Consider the following 21283-nt stretch of genomic DNA (forward strand, 5'->3'; position numbering starts at 1 on the left):
GGTCTCAAGACCAAGAAAAGTCTTGTCTGTTGTTTCCCCAAATGCTGGAAAAGTGAAGGGGGTTAGCCCCAAAGTTAGCAACAATGAGTTAGCCTACCCTGACCAGGCTCACTTAAGGTGGACTGACCTTAAAGGTGGACCAGCTATTCTCATTTTAGTGTCAATCTCAGCTGCTCTTAATCAGAGAATGAAGAAATGTCTGGCTGCTAAGTCTCTTCTGAGTTTTTGCTCAGCAACACCACATATATATATGTATAAGGCTGCTTTTAATGCTTGATTCTGATGCTTTTATTTCTGTTTTTATTTGTTTCTTACTTATTTTTTTTACTTTTGCCTGTTTGTTTTATTAATTTTTATTGTTTTTACATTAATATTTGAAATTATCCCTGTAATAGTTGCTTTGTTAACTGACACTTTGTCTTTTTTCCACATGACTTTCATTACTTTACTCTAATATATGTATGTACAGCACTTTGTAACTCTGTTTTTGAAAAGTGCTATATAAACAAAAGTTATTATTGTTATTATTATTATTATTATTATTATTATTATTATTATTATTATTATTATTATTATTATTATTATTATTATTATTATTATTATTATTATTATGGGTCAGTACAAATGGAAATTGTGTATTCACTCATTTGAGAAATGGCAAATAGAGGCAGTTGAGGAAAGTTTTTTTTTTTCTTTTTTTTTCTTTTTTCTCGTCAAACACACAGGCATTTTACTTCTCCCTTTCTGTTATTCTCATTTCATTGCCCTATCAGTCCAGATCATTTCTGAAAGACAGGCATAGAAACGATATGGGCTGACCAACAGTGGGAAGGGGAGCAAGAAAATGTATCTGTCAGTCAAACAAGGAGACAGATTTAAACCTTGCGTATTATTACAAATACACACACACACATACACACACACACACACACACACACACACACGCATACACATACTTGCAGGCACAGATTCAACCAATTGCTTCCAGAGCTGGTCCTGACCTCCCTGGGGCCCTAACCAAAATTCTGCTAAGGGGCCCTCTTACCTTACCTGTGAGCCTTGTAAACCATTGGCCATTGCCACACAGTCAGACCTGACACCCCAGTGCTCCCACTACAATCCTCAGTTTGCACCATCAGTTTGCTCCATCTGTCGGTCTAACAATAATTAGACCTATACAGAACAGAATGAGGTATAAACAAACAATATTTATCGAATAGAATATTTTCTATAGAATCTTAAGATAAGTGAATATTAAGATAAATAAGGAATATAAAATGTAAAAAATAATAAAATATGACACTTAGCTTTGGCTCTGCTAACTGGTAATTAGTCCAGTCCTCACAATAATATACAATTATCTTTTGCTATACAATGTAAACATAAGCCTATAGGCTATGGCTGCAGCTGTATGTCTTTAACAGTAAAATAAAACCTATACAGCTGTGTGATTAGCTTTGGATCCCTCTACAGCCTGGACATTTTCAGCATCAGCATGGGTACCAGTCTATCTGGACTGTCTGGAAGAAACTGAGAAAGTATGTCACATAGTTAAGCAGTCTCTCTCTCTCTCTCTCTCTCTCTCTCTCTCTCTCTCTCTCTCTCTCTCCTCTCTCATTATTCTGAAATAATAGAACATATCAAGGTAGCAATGCACACATATAATCAAATCAAATGCACAATTCACTTGCATTGCTGTCCCATATGCAAGTGAATATGCACAAATGACAGACAAAACAAATGAAAACAAATAAAAACAAACAAACAAAAAACACCCACACATTCATAGGGAGAGATTCAGAAATTAACAGTCAAATAGTATGCTTGGTAAGCACAATAATGCCAGTCTACTCCAATACAGGTAATGGCAGGCCACTCACAACTAGAATACATGCTCAAGTGTGACCATTATTTTCATCAAGTCATCAAAGGTTTCTTGTAATACATTGGATAACCTCTTGTATGGAACAATAGTCATTTATATACCACATTGACAAAGCAGGTGGATGTGCGTCAGGCCAAACAAACACACTTCTGCTATACAATCTCAAATGTTACTAAATGTGTAAACATTTGAATGTTTGAATTCAAAACTCACCATCAAAATATTCCTCATCTGCACTTTCTAAAGGCAAAATCATCAGTGATGTCATCATAGGACATGTGTTTCCCCACGTCATAATTTATGCTCATGATAGCCAGACCACTCAAACATTCCTATGACATGGAAGACCTCAGGTAGCTTTTGCTGAGCTTTATGCTACTGATACTGTTAGGGTGGGATTCTTCTTATGGCTATCCAAAGGTTAGGATAGAGTTCCACCAGGTTTTTCTCACAGAGAAAGGAAAGCAGTTCAAAGGCAGTCATCTCATCTGATGGCAGATGAGGTAAATTCTGGATCTTTCCACTGATGTCACAGTCATCTCTGAAGGTTAGAGTGTTTTCAACTTCCATGCAGTGAGCCTTTAAAGATTCACTGGACATCTGAGAAGCAGTGCTAAAGTTCAGCAGCACTCCATATTTGGTTTTCACCTGGTTGAATGTTTCAAATCTCTCATCCATGGATGTCACAGCAGAGTTGACCAAAATGTTTAAGTAGTTGACTTCAAGGTTTTTCAGTGCATCAGTCACCGTTTCATCAGGAGCCTCATAGCTGAAATGTCTCTTGCTGTTTCTCAGTCTCTTCTCTTTCAGAACAGCATCCATGTTCATTTCTTCTGAAATGCTTTTGGATGTTGTCTGGGCCTCAGAGAATCTAGTTTCCCGGTATGTAGTGAGGGAGGCCTTGGCATTTGAGATTAGATTCACTGCAAATGCTTGTGCCTTCGCTTTGGCCACAGGATCCTTGATCATCTGTCTGGCTTCCAGTAATGCCTCCCAATCCTCAGAAGCCTGATACCTGATTGCATGAACACTTTGGAGCCTATTCCCCCATCTTGTGTCACTCCATGACCTCCCGGTTATGTTCACGTTTCTTCAAAACACTCTATCTTTGTGTGCCAGATTAAAGGAGGTGAAAAGCTTTTGCACATGCCCCAAAAACCCAACTGCATCTTTTGATGATTTGGCAGCATCTGCAATGACAAGGTTTAGAGTATGCGCTCCACATGGGAAGAACATGGCTCTGGGATTTTTTTGAGCAGTCTGGCTTGTATTCTTTGGTGCTTGTCTTTCATGTTGGTGCAATTATCATAAGCTTACCCTCTGCAATCTTCAAATGGAACATTCAGCTCATTCAGCTTATCTAAGATGACAATGGACAGATTCAAGCCTGTTGTAACCTCAACGTTCACAAAGCTGAGGAAATGCTCCTTGATCTCTGGCTTTCCCTGTAAAGCCACACTTCTCAGAATAATGGACATTTGCTCCTGGTGACTTATGTCAGGTGTACAGTCCTAGATAATGGAGAAGTATTTGAGTCTCTTACTTGAGTCACTATTGCTTCCAGAATCTTGTCACTCACAATCTGTATCAGCTCATTTTTTGTGTGCTTGCCAAGGTAATGAGCATGTGTCTCTCCATCTTTAATTTTTGCTGAGATGATCTTCCATAATAGGGTCAAATTTTGCCAGTAATTTAATCTCTTTTAGGAAGTTTGCATTATCTGGTTGGGAGAGTTTGTCTGATGAACCCCTGAATGCTAGGTTTTCTTTCAGCCAGAGGCAGGGTGATACTTATGAAACGTGTAAGGACATTCCGCCATCTCTTTCTTTCAGTCTCAAAAACTGTCATTTGTATCTGGTCAAGAGTTTGGCCCCCGACTTATCAAATCAAATTCTCTCCACTTAATCATATTGTTTGTGTGTTCAGGACTACCTTCATGGTGTTTCAGAATGGTGGTGATATTTGACCCATCATTCATGCCTTCCTCTATTATTTTGTAGTCTGTTGTAGAAAAGAGCTTACAGCAAAAACAATACACAGTGTTGTTTTTGATTGAGTATGGAAGCCAGCTCCTGGTAATATTTTCCTCATTTGACAGCTGTCTCTGTAATAAGCCTGAATGGAAACCTCTTCTAGACTTAAGGTAAGAATAATCCAGTCCTGGTTTGAATGGACCTCTGTGCACAGTCCTCATAAAGTCTGTTAAGACTGGAGGCCAATCTGCTGGGTCATTTGGTGGAGCAGCAACTGTTCTATTAGGGTCTGAGCTGCTTGTATCTGATGCTGGCTGTGCACCTCTGGCTGTACTAGTACTGGCTGAGGCTGCCTGTACTTCACCTGGGTCTGTGTTAGTACTTCCTGTGTTAGTATTTGCTGAAGCCAGCTGTACCAGGTTTGTGTTGGTACTGGCTGAATGTGGATCAACTGAGTATGTGCTTGTACTGGCTGATGATCCAGCATCTCCTTTACTAACAAACATAATTATAGCACATGTAAATTATAGGTAACAATGCTATTATTAATTTTATCAGCTGCATCAGGCCCATTCAAACTGGCTCATCCAGATTTCCTTTTATACATTTTAAAATATAAAATACTATTGATATTATGGCTTGGCTGAATACTTGATGGTTATTATGTACTGAGAGATGTGCATCCATATTGCCCAGTATGCCCAACTAATCAACATTTTAAATTCAATATTTAATCAACAGTCAATGTGAATCCATCACTTTCCATCGTGCATTAATCCAGAGTTGTAACTAAACCTTGACTGAGAGACTAGATAATCAGTGCCTATGAGGAGTGCCATCATGCCCATATATTGTCTAGACTGGTCCCCACAGAGGTTGCTGCTGGAAAGCGGAAGTTTCATTTCATGCATGTGCATATGAATGCAGTTTATAAATACTTTTGCCTGTTGGTGTTTATCAAATGTAATAAATAGCTGTATTTCACTCTCACTTTTGTCAGGCACAAAGTCACAGAACACAGCCCTAGAAGTGGCTGGCAGGCAAGCAAGCAAGCAAGACCCAGACAGATCAGAGATGCTCTGCCCAGCTAGGTTAACAAAACAGACGGACTAGAGAGAGATGCACTGCAAACTAGTACATCAACTCAATGTAACTGTTATTTGCTGACATCGAACTTGGAGAGGAGAGAACACAAATTTACCCGATTGCTATTCCCGCAATTCACTCTCATGTTTTTTTTTTTTTTTGCTTTTTTTCTCTTTTCATGACCAAAAGGATATTTCAACTTCATCCTCTCATTGAAGTTGTAAACACTGACACCCGCTTTGATACAAGGGAGAGACAGGGCCCTTGTGTAATTTGTGGTGCCCTGCAAGCTCTGTAGGGCCCCACACGTATAGAGCCACCAAGCTCTGATTGCTTCAGTCAATATGTGGGAAGATAGGTGTAAAATGAATGTCTCTACTGCAAAGAGAACATTTTCTGATGTCACATTTCATATCAGTTAAAATAACACACACATAAGCATGCACACACATAAAAAAGGAAAATGAAATATACACAAACATGGCACATCATCAGCCTCTGACTATCATTCATTGCTTCTTTTCCTGTGAAAGGATGGAGAATCATTAATTTCCAGGAGCTGCTGTCCCTGTATCTTGCACACTCCATTTTGCAGGTGAGAGAGGAAACGTGGGCAGTGAGAAATTACTGCTGTAAGGCAAACAATGAGGACTTTCATGCTGAAAAAAAAAAACACTGAACTTTACAGGTGATAGTAGAAACCACAAAGTTGATATCACAACCTATACTTGGCTTAAATGTCTCAAGATGGATTTCACTCTAATACAGACTTCTCTCTAGCTGCTACTGTACATGAGAAAAGGTAAAGACAGAAGAACTAAAAAAAGTGAGCTGCAGAAAATCATTTCAGATATCGCTGAGGAAAGATTTCCAGCGACTCTTCAATTTCTTTCGTGTTTGCTAAAACATGCTCCTCCTCTCTGCTGTCTAGCTTTCAAACCAGTTCCTGATCAAACTCTTTCACCCCATTTTCCCTGTCTAATCTTTCTCCTCAGGATTTCTTTCTCTCAATGTTCTCACTTCCCACCCCACACTGTCCTTCTTCATGTCAAATTAAAGTGATGGAAATGAACTTGAGGGGACGCTAATTGCAATTGTCAATCCAATCTAGGTCAGGGCTGAAAGACAGGGGCTCCCAAGCACTTCATCAGTCTTCATTAATATTGAAGGAGTTTGCTGAGGAGCAGGGGGCCAACATAATCTGCACTCATCTAACAGTGCATCAAAAATTAGGGAGCTGGGGAGGGCACCAATGGTGCCTGAGGGACAAATATGCCAGTCAAGACATATGAAGAAAGATGTCACAAGATGGGGATGGAGTGCAGGAATAGATGCCGCTTTCAAATGTGGTGGGAAATAGCATTTAAAAACTATCATTTATAACTATTGTATGTTATGAATCATATATATATATATATATATATATATATATATATATAGTACTGTGCAAAAGTTTTAGGCACCAAAATTAAAGTGAGGATGCTTTCAAAAATAATGCTATGTATAGTTTTTATTTATCACTTAGCTTCAAACAAAGTTCAGTAAAAAGAAAATAACTAAATCAAATCAGTATTTGAGTATTTGGTGTGATCACACTTTGCCTTTAAAAATGGAACCAGTTCTCCTCGGTATGCTTGTGCACAATATTTCAAGGTTCTTGGCAGGTTGGTTATTCCAAGCATCTTGGAGAACAAGTTTCTGTTCTTCTGTGGATTTAGGTGACTCAGTTGGTTCTATCTTCATGTAATCCCAGACAGACAAAATGTGTTAAGATTTGGCCTTTGTGGGGGGGGGTTAGGGTTAGGGTTAGGGTTGGGGGGGGCATACATGCTGTTGCAGGACTCCTTGCTCTTCTTGTCACTGCAAATAGTTCTTTATGACTCTGGCTGTGTGTTTGGGGTCGATGTCATGCTGCAGAAAAAATTCGGAAGTGATCAGACGCCTCTCTGATGGCATAAAGTGCCTTAAACTTTTGTACAGTACTGTATATATATATATATATATATATATATATATATATATATATGTATATATATATATATATATAGCTTAAAGGATAGGTTCACAATTTTTCAAATGTGTCTTAAAACAATAGTCAGGTGCCCATATGAAACACTGAAACAGGTTTTGCATGCTGTAATCATTCCACCTGTTCATACCAACCCTCATACAAGATCCCCTACAAATGTACTTACGCCTACAATGTAAGCTATGGGGGACAAAATCCACAGTCCTTGTTTTGAGCAAAAATGTATTTAAAAGTTTATCTGAATCTAATATGAGGCTCCAGCCCTCTGACTAAAGTGGATATCTTCCACAGATACAGTCTTTTTAGTCTTTCTTTGTGTCTCGACGGACAATGTTTTCCTGTTGTGCTGTAATGGAAGGATTGTAACAAAAAGAGGGAATTATATTGAATTGATTTCACTAATGTGTATGGCCGAAGCCTGATATTATCTTCAAATAAAGTTAAATATATTATTGCACAGAGGGAGGGCTGTGGATTTTGTCCCTCATCACTTACATTGAGAGTGCATTATGAGGGGATCTCTTAATGGCCAGTATGAATAGGAGGAATGATTACAGCAAGAAAAAAAATGTGTCAATGTTTGTTTGGGCACCTGACTACTGTTTAGGGATAGACTTGAAAAACTGTGAACTTATCCTTTCAGGAAGGCACGTGCTGCTGATTTATCATATTAAACCGTACCAGCAAAAAAACGCAGCGGCCGTCCAGCAAAAAGTTGACTTTTGCCCCAACACAACCCTAAGCCATCCATCTTGGTGCGGCGTTGGCCAATCACATACATGCAAGCTCACATTCCTGGTGGATTATTTGTAACATAATGCATTTGACTGTTTACCTCACGATTGTCGCAAAAAATGAAAAAACATTTGCCACCGTGATAACTTTTCAGGTTATAGAATCCTGTCTGTGAGTATTACAAACCACTTTGCAGTGTTTTGGCTTTTGATAAGTCCTTAAATTCAGTTATTTTGAAACTCCAACTCGAATTCCTGGATCATATTTCATTATCTTAGTTGTACCTCAAACAACACGCCTCCACCACCGCACACCCCAGCACCCTAGTGCTGCACTGCTAGTTTTGGTCTGAATGTGGACTTAATGGCTGCTAGTTGCAGCAAATTAAAAAAAGAAAGCATAAAAGGAAGAAAAAAAACTAAATAAATAATAATTCAGTGCCTGAAGGAAGGGGAAGCAGTTTCTTAGTCAGTACATCTCATGTTAGAACTGGGCTAGAGCAAGCAGTGTAATCACAAACCTTTTAGTTTTCAACAAAACATCCCCTTTAGTATAACCCTCAGTTTGCTAACACTGGTGAACTGCTGTAAACCTTGTTTGCACAATATGTCTCATGGAGTGATGGCTCTTGCTTTCTCTGTTAGCTACTGTGATCTGTGTTTGTGCAGGAGCACAAAGCATCTGATCATGTCCTCAGTGGTTCATGTTGACATTTCAGCATAGAGAAACAGCAGGTACGACCTACTGCAATCTAATTTTCCCTTGGCCCTAAATGCTCATTTCAAAATACAATAACTGAAGACACTGCGGTTGAACTACACTTCTCTTTACCTTTTATTGCCAGTGTTGCATGAGGAAGCGTTTCTCCTTAGCTGAAGGTTTTCTCACTGCCAATCACTATTAACCCATAATGGAATTAGATAGAACAGCATGTGTTGACATTCTGTGCATATATACAATTTTTTGCCCTTGTAAAGTGTTTTTTCTTTAACTTCTAGTCACATTAGTCTCTGTTCCTGCTCACTGGGGCGCTCACAGTGGTTTCCATTTGGTACGCATCACTATGACAGCTGAGTTTTATTTGAACAAGAGGAGGGTCAAGTGATCACTTGACTCAAGTGTCATTGAGGGCCACATTAGCAGACCACTGCCCTCAGTTCCTACAGGGTCTCTTCAGTACATAGGCCTTGATAGCGTGTGAGACAGACAAACAAGGCGAGGTCAAACCCTATTATATGTAGCTGGACCGTGTATGATCAATGCATGAAATTGTTGCCAATTTGTTAGAGGGATAGTCAGTGTTAGTGTCTATAATATAAATTCTTGGATATTAAATGTTCATCAGCAATTTTCTGTAGTGGTCCCAGTAATATATGTTGTTAAAGTGTACTGAAGTAGCATATCACATGACATGGTTAAGTTTAAGTTAAAAAAAAAATGCAGTTGCAGGAACAATACTTTCCACTCATATCTTGGGATGTTTGATTTGAAACAGAACTTATTATAATTCTAATTATAACTATTCTAATTATCTGTTAACTCCCCCTGCTCTTCCATCTGTTTCACTCTGCAGATGTCTCTCATTTTTCTGCATTGAGTGTTTTGTCAGAGTATTTGTTATTTGGGGTGCTTCAACTGTGCGCTCTCCCTCATGCCTCTATGCACCTTATTTCTGCCTATTTCCTGGTTGATGATTGTGAAGGCTGCAGTGGAAATTGTAAATGAAAGCTTTGACAGCATTTTGGGTGCAAATTTAGGAGGCTCATCTCCGCCCAGTTACCGCAGTTACAGTTAAATCAAGCGCACCTGCAGAGCAGCCACCCCACACTAAAACATCAAGGAAATAAAAAGCTTGCATCCTGGTATTAGTTCACGTATAAAATGCAAGCGCACCGCGGAGCGTCTCTCCTGCCGGCCAAAGAGTCGATTACACTGGACGGTAGAGACGCTAGTATGCATCTGTTTAAACAGGAGTTCAGCCTTCTTCACTGCATTTAACACCAGAGCTGAGAGTATCAGAGCTCGGAGCAACACAGAAACACAGTCACTCTGCGTCACGCTGCTGTCATTTTGTGCTTCCATCATCTCATGCCCATTCATTTTAAAGAGCAATGGCCAATGGGAAACTCCAACACTTGGCCGGCCAACCGATGGTGTAACTTCATCACTCACTCACTCACTCACAGACAACTGTGGTTATAGGGCTGGTCTGAGGCTGGTCTAGCCAAAAAAAGCTATTTATGCAACCTGTTACACACTCATAATCCTGCATCTAATGATTGACCAGAAAGAAAGAAATACATGTACAAAGCAATGCAATTTATTTTAACTTACTGGTATTTAATGGTATTTTTGTGTATTGAGTAGTTAGATGAGTGAGTTAAATTCTACCATTTCTATGATACAATTTAAGGTCATAGTTTGTGGTTTGGTTATATTGGACTGCATTACATTGAAAGCTGCTTATAATATTGTTTCTACCTTATTTACTTGTACGTGTATGAGTGGAACAAGATGAAAGGAAAGTAACAGAAGGTGGGATATATTCTGATTCTTAAATGATGCATATGTAACAAAATGTAGATGTACAGTGATTCTTAACTTCTTTTACATTCTCTTTCTTCACACTAATAACACAAGGCCTGTTGAAAATATTAAATTTTTCCATCTGTAAATGATAATTCAATAACTTATTTACAGCTACAGGGATAGAGGTGGGGAATCAGTGAATTGGTGCTGGGCTGATAAGCAGGCTGATCATCACATTAATACTCTGGGAAAAATTACATGTTTACTAATGGTTGCAATGGTAAGACAAACAATCTGATCCGACTGCGTGGTTGTGGGTCCCTACTGAGACTGGGAAGAGGGGAGGAGGGGGAAAAATTAATATTTCATAATCACAGATCCGTTTATGAGCACATGCAAGAAAGTGACATGAGGGAAAAGAGATGATGCAAAGTGTGTGTTTGCATTCTTTGGTGTCCCATTCAGGAAAAAAAAAAGAAGACTGAATTAAAAAGAAAACATCACACTAGGATATGTGAGCTGGGTACAACTTTATCTCAATTTCTTAACATGCAAGCATTCAATATGCAAATGTATATCTTATAATATAGGAGAAAGATTCAAAGGAATGGGAATATGGATTTAGGAGTGACTTAAACATTAACGATGTATACACTAGATGTGATTAAAGCTCAGTGTTGGGATGTTGGTTTGAATGTGCATATGTGAGAGAGGGGAGAAAGCCTCAGTGGTGAAATGCAGTTATTAATCACTGTGTGAGCGTCGATTCATCTGTCGTGGAGGCAGTTTGGAAGATGGACTCTATTTACTGCTAAAGCTCTTTGAGGGACTTTGGGAGGCAGCCATCAATCTCTTGGCTATCTTGAAACGAAGGAGCCAATGCACAGGCATCAGTTTCAATCACCTCCCAGAGACAGGCGGTATGGTAAGGTGCTGCACAATAGTTTTTTCTTCACTTCTTCTCTACCTCAAGGTGAAGTTTTTCCCTCCCTGAGGAACTGTGTTATTAATGTGTTTTATCATAATAATAATAATATTCCCTAAAAATATACTGCACCCTGCCCTTTTTGCTCCCTTGTTGTTTGGCACCCTGTGTTCTTAATTAGCATGTTCAATTAACCCATGTTAATTGCCAACCATGGAAAGGTGGAGGAACCTGGCAAGTTGGCGCCACAGGGAGCCGTTTTGTAAATGAGTGGTGGTGTAGTGAAGAAGCAGACAGGTATAGAGGGGATTTTAGTCAAAAGCACCTTTAACCTCAACCTGCAAATACTCCTTTATATAATGTTATCTTGTACTGATGAGACGAGATTAAAAGACCAAAACTAAAATGGGAGTGTGAATGTTGTTTTAAGACAAAAATTGGTTCTGTGTAGTTAAACAACAATCACACTGGGTTTTTGAACTGCATCTTTCCCCCCTACCATGTTTTTTCATCTGAGTCAGAGGAGCTTATTACCTCTGCAGGGGTCTAATGGTAGCACTTTACCATCCATTGCTCCCCTTTCTTAATATCATCTTGGTTTTGTTTTGCGTCACTGGGGGGTGGGGGGGGGGGTCGTCAGTATTGCTCTGGAAAACAGAGACCACTTAATGACTCTGTTTTTGTTTTGCGGCTTTGATCAATCTTGATTTTTTGTCCATACAAACTAAATACACAAGATGCACTCCATTACTTTTATACATGATGTAAACAAATTATTTTACCATATTAACTTAAAATCATTGCTCTAAGGAGCAAAATATAAAAGCACAGCTTGCCTTGTTGGGGGACTGTCTTCCCTGCAAAGCCTCGGTAGCCCAGTTCATTCAAACAGCAAAACTGGCCCATTAATGCAGTCAGCAGTTTAGCGCAACACCAGGGGAGGTCTGCAGCCCCCCCAGATAGACTGGAATCAATTGGAGTTGGACGGCGTTAGTAGTGCAGAGTGCAGCCAACATGGTCTAGGATGATGTTCTTGAGAAGTGGAGGGCCAAGAGAGGTCAACAGTAGCAGCTGATTTCACCAAAAAACCAATGTATTTTTTTCTTTCTCCTGCAAATTTCACTACAGTGACTTCCCTTGCCTCCTTCTGACCTCACTTACCACACTATTACTGCTTTGGCCCTGAAGGGCTGGAGGCTGACATCAATTGACACTGTGTTTGTGTGTGTATGCATGTGTCTGTCAAACCAAACTGGAAGCAGGCATTCATGTAAGCAATTCCACCTCAGCTCCCTCACCCAAACAACACGCTTCAGCATCAAAGCACAACATTAACCAGAGTGCTCCCTCAGTCATTTATCGCATTCCAGTGTTTCCAATAGATCCTGCCTGAATCATCCGGCTCACATGCTCAGTTTAGGAATACGATGATAAAAAAAATAGCTCCTAAATGTGACTGAATAGATCATGAATATGACAACTGAGTATTTTCTGAGAGGTAGAAATTAGTGTTCAATGCCACATCACTTTTCCTTTTCTGTCTTTGAATCATGAACAATCAGTCAGGCACCCAGAGAAGAGAGGAAGTCTGATTACCCCTGATTAGAACACATTTCCTCTTCGCTTATCATTGGCTATGTAGACACTAATCTGAGTGCTGATTTGAAGAAAGGAATCTGAGCACAGGACATTGTCTGGGCCACAAGGTCAAATGAGAAGACAGTGATAAAGTTCAGATTCTGAACTTATTACTCAGTTTTAGACAATCCCTAGAGATGTGGATGTTTGGGTGGTTATTGTCATGTACTGAAAACTAAAGACATTGTAGAAATGAATGTAATTAACATTAATCAGTGACAATAAATATGTGAAACCCTGAATTTTTTGTTTGTCTGGCAATCTGCCTCATGTGAAAGAGCTAGCAACTTTAAAGCAGATCTAACTTGAGACAGTCAGTGCCTACAGCCCCATCCAATCACCAGACTAACAGTGATTACTGGGTAAAAATCATTTTAGTTACATGTCATTTCAACTGACAACAAGATAGTCAATTTTCAAATGAATTAAGCACATTGACTACACAATCTATCAGTTTACTGTATCATTTTATTTAGTCCTTACTCTGAGGAAGGTGAGGTCTCGACTGCCGTCGATGCTTGTGATCTCAAGGTTGCCCATTACGACTTCACAGTTCTCGTAGTATTTCCTCAGGGTGCGGTACTGCTGCTCCAGGTCTGACAGTGTGCTCAGCTTGTTCTCTGTGCCAGCACATACTAAGAATATAAGAGACAAGGACAGAGGGATAAGACAATGTTAATACCACAAATACATATTAGATATAGCGGAGTTTAGTGTAGAAACAATAACAGAGAAATTGGTACTGCCAGTTTAAACAGACTCAGCTTGAAAACTGACCATAAACACCACCGTATTAGTTGTCATGATAAGATTTGCTTGTGACTTGAATGTTAAGACTGGTAAAAGTAGTGTGTTTATTTATAAGAACTAAATAAAGCAAGTATATCTGCAAAGAGCTGGTGTGTGTGTATGTGTACCAGACCTGTGCTACAAAAATCATTCAAAGAGAATGTGGGGTAAATATCAGTCAGGAGACAGTGAGATACAGCTCAGCTGGCCTGGTCATGTAAGACTAAGAACTCACTGGACCCCATTGCCTCCCAACCCTACCTCAGATCACCTGCAGGGCACTCGCGGCAGATGAAAGCTCTTTAACAGCTAGCTGGGCTGCTCAGTTGACAAGTAATTAAACAGAACCCTTTCCATCCATCACAAACCTTAACCGCCCCCCACGCCCTCGCCCCATGATGACACAAGCCATCTGCCCAATCAACTGCTGCCCGATCTAGCATGAAAACACAGACACATACACACATATGAATACATGTACATGGACTGAGAAAAAAAGCACATGAATTCCCAAGTCTGTTGCCAGGCATCCAAATGTAGAGAACATTTTGACCACATTTCCAGAAAATCAGCAAAAGCAAATGCAAATTTATGTGTGTTTCCGTCCACTACTATTATGTGAATATTAGGAGTTGGTTTGTCGAAATTAAACAGCTGGTGGCCCTAAATTTTTCAGTCAGGCGCCATTGAACCATTGCAGAAGAAGAGGGCACAACAACGTGACATAATTAAAAGAGTGCCAGTCAAACCTCAACTAGTGAAAAAAAACAAATAAAACATTAGGGGAATATCACATTTATGTTTCTTTCATATATTAATTTAAAGGAAGCCCTCACTGACCTCTTGTATACCCTTTTGGACTTAAAACAAGCCACAAGCATATTATATAACTTCAGAGTTTTTATCTTAGCATATTCTGTAAACATGCTGAATTGTGGCCAACATACATATGGACACTGACATTCGCTCCTTTGAAGCATTATAATTAAGTTTAATTTGCATTGCCATAGTGGTGTGCTCCCACCTGCACCCTCTTCACGCTTGGTGACAGAGGAGCCATCAGTGTGACGGAGGGGTGATGGTTCCTTCCCTGAGTCTTGTCACACTGTCACCCATGAGCTGTTCCCTCTCTCTCTGAACACCTCCACCCTGAAAGATCTTTACTGACGCTTTGCATTTTAATCCAAGATCCCTTTCACACCCTGCTATACACTGTACTGTGCTATCCTTTTTATACCTTATAGCCCCCTCAATCCAACCTGAGTATTTGCACTCTATCCTCTTGGCAAGTAATAAACTAAGCCAGACCCTTTTTTCTCCACGCAGCCACTATGTGGCAAAACCTTTAAATTCCATTTTCTATTTACTCCCCATCATTACACCACAGATACATATAGGAAAAAGGAGATTTAGCCTAAAGGCCACACATGCTGTAAAGACAAATGGGACTGTGTTAAAACACTTCCATATCTAAGAAGATATTAGATAAGGGGAACTATTCCAATGTGACCTGGACAATACCCATATGAGCTGGTGGTGATTAGCTAGGTTGCACATAGCATAATGTGCTGCTCAGGAATGATATATGGCAGACCTGGGTGTTTTCAATAACAGTTGAGGGAAGCGGGTTGGGGGTTGGGGGTCATAAAGTGAGGATAGGTGTAATAAACTGTTATTGCACCCTTGGGGCAGGGCGCCAAGATCAGAGGAAAGGGGCATTGTGGCATGTGATGTCTGGTGAAATTTACTTTTTATACCTATTTGCTTCCTCAAGCATGCCTTCAGTAAGTCTGCTGACTTCTGAAACCTGTCTGGAGTTATGTGAAATCTATGTGATTAAAAAAAAATCCTCTTGTGATTTCTAATGAAACACCATGAAATCCTATAGCTCTGCATGAGCCTGAGATGGAGCTGACTGCCAAGTGAACCACAACAAAACCATCTGTGCTGTGTGGAGCATATATCGAGGAAGTATGAACTGTTGCAGGTTTACTGCAAAGCTCGGGGATCCTACTGGTGATACGTCTGCATGCGTGTGCATGAATGCGGGCAGGCTGTAAATAATAGACCTCAGGATGCATTTTCCCCCACAGCATGATCGAATCCGTTTCTCTCCGTGCTTAATATGTTACATCTGATCCTGTAAATCACAGTAAAGGTTGTATAAAATACAGTCCCTTCTCTTTATATTGGTGCAAGCTGCCCGCCCAGGAGAACATGCTATAAGACACTGAGTTGCCAACTGTTTAACATACTGCCTATGATGCAGGAATAGACTGCAAGAACAGATGAATCTTCATATTGTTTAAAACTTACGGCTGTTTCATGAAAGAGAATCCATCTTATCTGTTTGATGGATTTCTATCCCCTGCATACTTAAAGCAGGGAATGCCAATGAGATTCAATGTCTTTGTTCCATAAAGTTATGGAACAAAGTCCATATGTTAGTATTTTGCCCATGTGAGTAAATGGATTGCACTTGTTTGCAAGGATTTTCATTTCAGCAGTGATGGATTAAAGTTATACTATGCAGGAGTTTCCCAAAAAACAATGTACAGACTCACACAAAAATAATGCCTCTCAATCATCACTTATGATCCACTAGAAGTGTGTGGCGGTGTATGTATCTACCTGTATTTTCTTAGTAGTTTGCTGTGTTCACGACATTTCTTGGCATCAGCCTTTGAGCAGTGGCTATGTTGCCCCCAGCCAATAACAGCGTGCAAGGTTTGAGGTTGGAACTTGTAGCGTAGCGACCGGGTTACATTACTGTCTCCGTCTCTCTCCTCTGCTCTCTGTCTGTGTCATGGATGTATAAAGATAGCAAGTCTCTGTGTCTGTTTAACTGAAGGTGGGCTTGAGCTACACACACACGGAGCAGAGAGGCCGCAGCAGACAGGATGAAGTGTGCGCTTCAGCTGCTTTCACACCAAATCCAACAATGCGGCATCTTCCCACAGGGTTATGCAAAGGTGTGGGTGTGTTTATTTGTGCTTTAGAATGTAACCACTGTGAAACAATCAGAAAATAATGTTTTATTTATCTGATTCACTGCTTTGACTCTCTTCATTCACTCTCTAGCTTGCTTGACCACCACTGCTCTCTCTGTCTCTCTCTCTCTCTCTCTGGTGTCATTGAGCCGGAGAGGACGGGGCCTTTAAGGCAATCATAATAATTCAGGCTTCTCCAATATATGTAATTAATGAGAAAATTATGTGCCAATGGGTGGAAAACACATATCTGGCTCAATTTATATGGCCTACAAGTTTGTTTGTTTGGTTTTTTTTTTTGTAATGCATTGACACAGACAGCAAGCTCGTGAGTAGCCTTGTTTATCTTCTCATTAGTTTTTAAATGGCAACAACAATATTGGCGTATAGATGTAGCAAACTTGTGTATCTATCAGCAACCAAAGGTTTGTAGGGACCAAATACCAAGAGTGGCATGGTAATGATAGATAGAAGTGATGTCTACCTGTAACTGAGTGAAGAAGCCATACAAGCTCTCTCTCCCCTTTCTCCATCCGTCTTTCTTTCCTTCACAAATCAGTCACATACTTTCTGAGGGACAGATGAGTTGGTAGTCGGGTTTAAATGGCTTTTATACATCATATGTCTCCAACAGACAACCACAAGACAAGACCACAAGGCATCTATCAGTCTCTGACATAATCACCACAGTCAGTGGGAATATAATCAGTGAGCTCTTTCCATAAATGTTTGTTTTAAATGTTTGCAAAAAAAAACCATATTGCCCCAAGCCACATTTTCATCAGTTTTAGTTTCATAAATATCCTCATCAGGATTACATAGGCACTGCACTGCCGTGGTTTCTGTTCCTTGCCCACTTCATTTCATAGGTGGTGCACACAACAACTTCATCAATAGTGCCTTGTGCAATTATTGAATGCCTGTAAAGCTGGTGAGTCTCTGAGGTTTATAGGTTCCTGCCAGGGAAGGCAGCAAAAGGTCATCCCAATAGCCAGTAACTGACTGAATTAAATAAAGTTGCAAATGTCACTTCCATAAGTAAACACTCTCAATAGTTGAGCTTGGCTAACGTGCCTCGAATAAACAAGAGGAGCCTGTAGAAGTTCAACTGAAATGCTGCCTCACACAACATTTTTTCTCAAGCTCAACCAAATAAAGAATGCCATATCTGAGGTCAGAGCTGTCCTTTGTCCCCGATGTCCCCCAGATGAGCTTTGGTGGCTAAGTATGAGTTACAAGCCACTGCTTCTGATGGTAATCATGGCCCACATTATCGTCCATCTGCTGAGCAGCTTAATAAGCATCAGAAACAATAACTGGATGAGTGTTCGTGATGGCTGTACGGTCCAGTGAAGCTAACCTCTCGCTGCCCTCTGAGCTCTGGTCACCTACCAACAATGCTGTCGCTGTCTCCATATGGTATACCATAAATTAGCATTCATACCTTGACTAGTGCACTCAGTCTCAACACCTTGTGGGAGTTTTCCACAGAGGATAGCCTGCAAATGCCAGAGTATGCACCCTTTGCTTACAGAACTTATTGCATTGCATGTATCTGATTAAAAATTTCACTAATAAGCAGTCCATGGATATGATCAGTACATTTTCTGTATTATTCAGTCTCACCTTTCTCATTAACCCCTTTCCCTGCAGCAGGCAGCTGTTTTCAGCAAACAAGCACTAATAAACAGACTGTATGCTACCTGCCCAGTATCAAACCGCAGTCTAACAAGCCACTATTGGGTAAAGAAAATCAATCATTTAGCAAGTAAAATTTTTTTTGTTGGCAGATCCCAAAACACAGATCGCCGGAAACACAACTCCAAATGAATGCTAATGTTGCTCCATGCCTGCTAGATGTGAAAATTTGTTTGCTAAGTTGTTAGCCATGACAACTTCATAAGGTGATAATTTAATATGTCAGAGCTGTGTGTCTCTTAAGCTTTTTTGGAGTTCTTCTGCCCCAACAAGACAAGAAAAAATAAAGTGTGAAGTTTGTTAGCAATTGGAAATGAACAATAGACTATGATATCAGCCTCCCACTATCCCTCATATTTGATTGAAGCTAATCCTGCAACCGACTGTTAAATTGTTGTCATAATACATTAGAATTGAGGAAAAAAAAAAACCCTCAAAAAACAGATTTTTCCTAGATGAATGTGAGCATGTAATACTCTAAGATATATGCATAAACTTCCTGTGGGAAGTATGTAAACTTACCTTCCATTACATCCTTTTAAACTACATTAAGTTTAACACACACACACACACACACACACACACACACACACACACATCCATTTATGTATCATTATTTCTAATTAGTCTATACAACTATTTAAACTCTCATTCACTGAGGTGACAGAGTGCTCAGTGATACTGTAGCTGTAAATGAGAAAGCCTGGTATTACAAGAAGGAAAACAGAAGGGGCGAGTGGAATTTTTGAATGGAAGCATGCAAACAGTAATCAGGCCACCACAGATAATACACTACTGTCACCTATCAGTGTGTGGGTGCGTGTGTGTGTTGTGGGCGTTGTTAATGGTTACTTTTGCTATTAAAGGAGTAAATTAGCAGTTATGTGTCAAAGTGTAGCATAGTATGCACCTTGCAAACATTTGGATATGAAGTTTGAAGAAAATGTCTCATAGATTGTTGTGGAAAAACTGAGCTGGAACTTTATGTAAATTAATTCATTCTTTTCTTTAAATGCACCTTATTTTCTAATTTATTCGTCCAGGTGGTCACCGAGAACATTTTTGTGAAGATTTTTTTTTGTGCCCAAAAAGTATGGAGGCTACAGCCTATCCACTTATTCTCTCTCACCACCTTGCTCTCTTTTTCTCTGTAGGATTTAAACATGTCTCCAGACAAGAAAAAATACATCCAAGTCACAGGGGAGTGATTGGCTGACACTAACACACACCTCATTACCCCAAATCCTCTGGCTGCTTCTTCTTGACTGAATATGTTGCTGGTGGGTCTAGTGAAAAGCCTTTCAGGCCCTACACTGACCAGTGTTTGTGTATGTGTTTTACCCTAGTAAAACCCACGTATACTGACCAGATTGTCCCAGTGATCTAAACTCATTCTATGCAAGGTTTGAGAAAGACCACCAATCACAAATGGCAGACACCATCAGCAGCCTGATCCCAGGTGACCCCTCAATCACTATCAAAGTCGACACTGTGGTAAGGTGTCTGAAAAGGACACAGGCTAAGAAAGCCCCTGGTCCAGATAACATCTGCAGCCATACACTGAAACACTGTGCTGAGCAGCTAGGAGGAGTACTACAGCACCTATTTCAGAGCTCTCTCGCTACTGCCACAGTCCCTCAGGCATAGAAACATTCAACAATCATCCCCATCCCCAGAGCAGCCCCAAGGTCCTGAATGACCTAAGACCTCTAGCCCTAACCTCCCTTTTCATGAAGGTCTTTGAGAGGATCATGAAAAGCCACATCACCAACGCCACAGCCACACAGATGGACCCTCTTCAGTTTGCGTATTGCGCCAAGAGAAGGGTCGATGATGCCAAACTTTTCATACTAGACACTGTCCAGAAACACCTAGGGCCAAAACACATCAGCCCAGCTCCTGTTCGTGGATTTCTTGTCTACCATCAACACCCTATAACCCCACATCCTGGCTGAAAAACTTATGAACTGCTTGCACCTGGATCATCAGCTAGTTCTGTGGATCATGGACTTCCTCACCCTAAGAATACAGAAGGTGCTGGTCAACAAAAGGCTCTCCGACCTTCAGCATACATCTACCAGTTCCCCCAAGGGCTGTTTTATATGTTTGTATGTCCCTTTACTATGCCTGCCTCACAAATTACCCCTTGGGGTTAAATCAAGTTTTTTTAATTGAATTGAATTGAAGATTGTTTGCAGAAAACAGTTCAGTATGCATTGAATTGACTTCAGATAAATGAGGCTCTGTGGTAACTGCACTGTGGTCTATTTTAATGCACTCTGTTGTCAGGCATGCAAGTTATTTTTTTTCAAATAATTAACATTGTAAAGATAAGGTCAAATCCAATATTTACAAATGTTATAAATATGTTTTTGTTCAGTACAATGGCATATTTCTTACACTGAACAAATGGAAGGGAATTTATTTGTGAGAAACTCAGATGATGGTGAGAAAAGCTGTGATTGTATCTATGTCGTGGCCTTGGCCAGATATTTTAAATGGTCGGCCAGTGTTTTGTATGATGCTTTTTCCCTTTATTGTTTCAGATTGTTTTGTAAGTTGCCACCGCATCCAGTTGGTAAATACCATTACAGAAAATGCAGTTTTGCAGCGGTGATCGATGGAATGGTTTTCCAAGCATTGATTTTGAGTTGTTTATTCATGGAAGATTGTGGAGAATGGATAAGCTTTGAATGACTGTTGTTAACTGTTGGCTGAGTTGGTAAAAAGAGGAAGGGTGAATATCTCATATAAGCATACAATGCATGTGGTAGCATTTTTTGTAACTCAATAATTAATTTAATAGAATTGTCCCTGAGCATGAGTGCATGACCGCCAGCTGTTGAGACCCCACCATTATATCAATTATACTCCAACCGCTGGAGGGCAAAATGAACCTGGTTTAGTGAGATGCTGACAATAAGATACACATGATTTATGGTGCATTTCAAAACTAAATAGTACCAAAGCAGCCTCATCATTTTCTCCAGAGGCTTCATTACCAAG

General features: G+C 40.0%; 1 protein-coding gene across 2 annotated transcripts in view; it reads right to left on the bottom strand.

Moving 5' to 3' along the window:
• LOC121907139 (receptor tyrosine-protein kinase erbB-4-like) overlaps positions 1–21283 on the bottom strand; it is a 349464-nt gene that overhangs the window by 174849 nt on the left and 153332 nt on the right. For both annotated transcript variants that reach the window (XM_042426534.1, XM_042426533.1), the window contains exon 2: positions 13284–13435. In XM_042426534.1, coding sequence (XP_042282468.1) covers positions 13284–13435 — 152 coding nt within the window. The remainder of the gene's footprint in view (positions 1–13283; positions 13436–21283) is intronic.

The sequence above is a fragment of the Thunnus maccoyii genome, chromosome 11 (assembly GCF_910596095.1).
Source record: "Thunnus maccoyii chromosome 11, fThuMac1.1, whole genome shotgun sequence".
NCBI lineage: Eukaryota > Metazoa > Chordata > Actinopteri > Scombriformes > Scombridae > Thunnus > Thunnus maccoyii.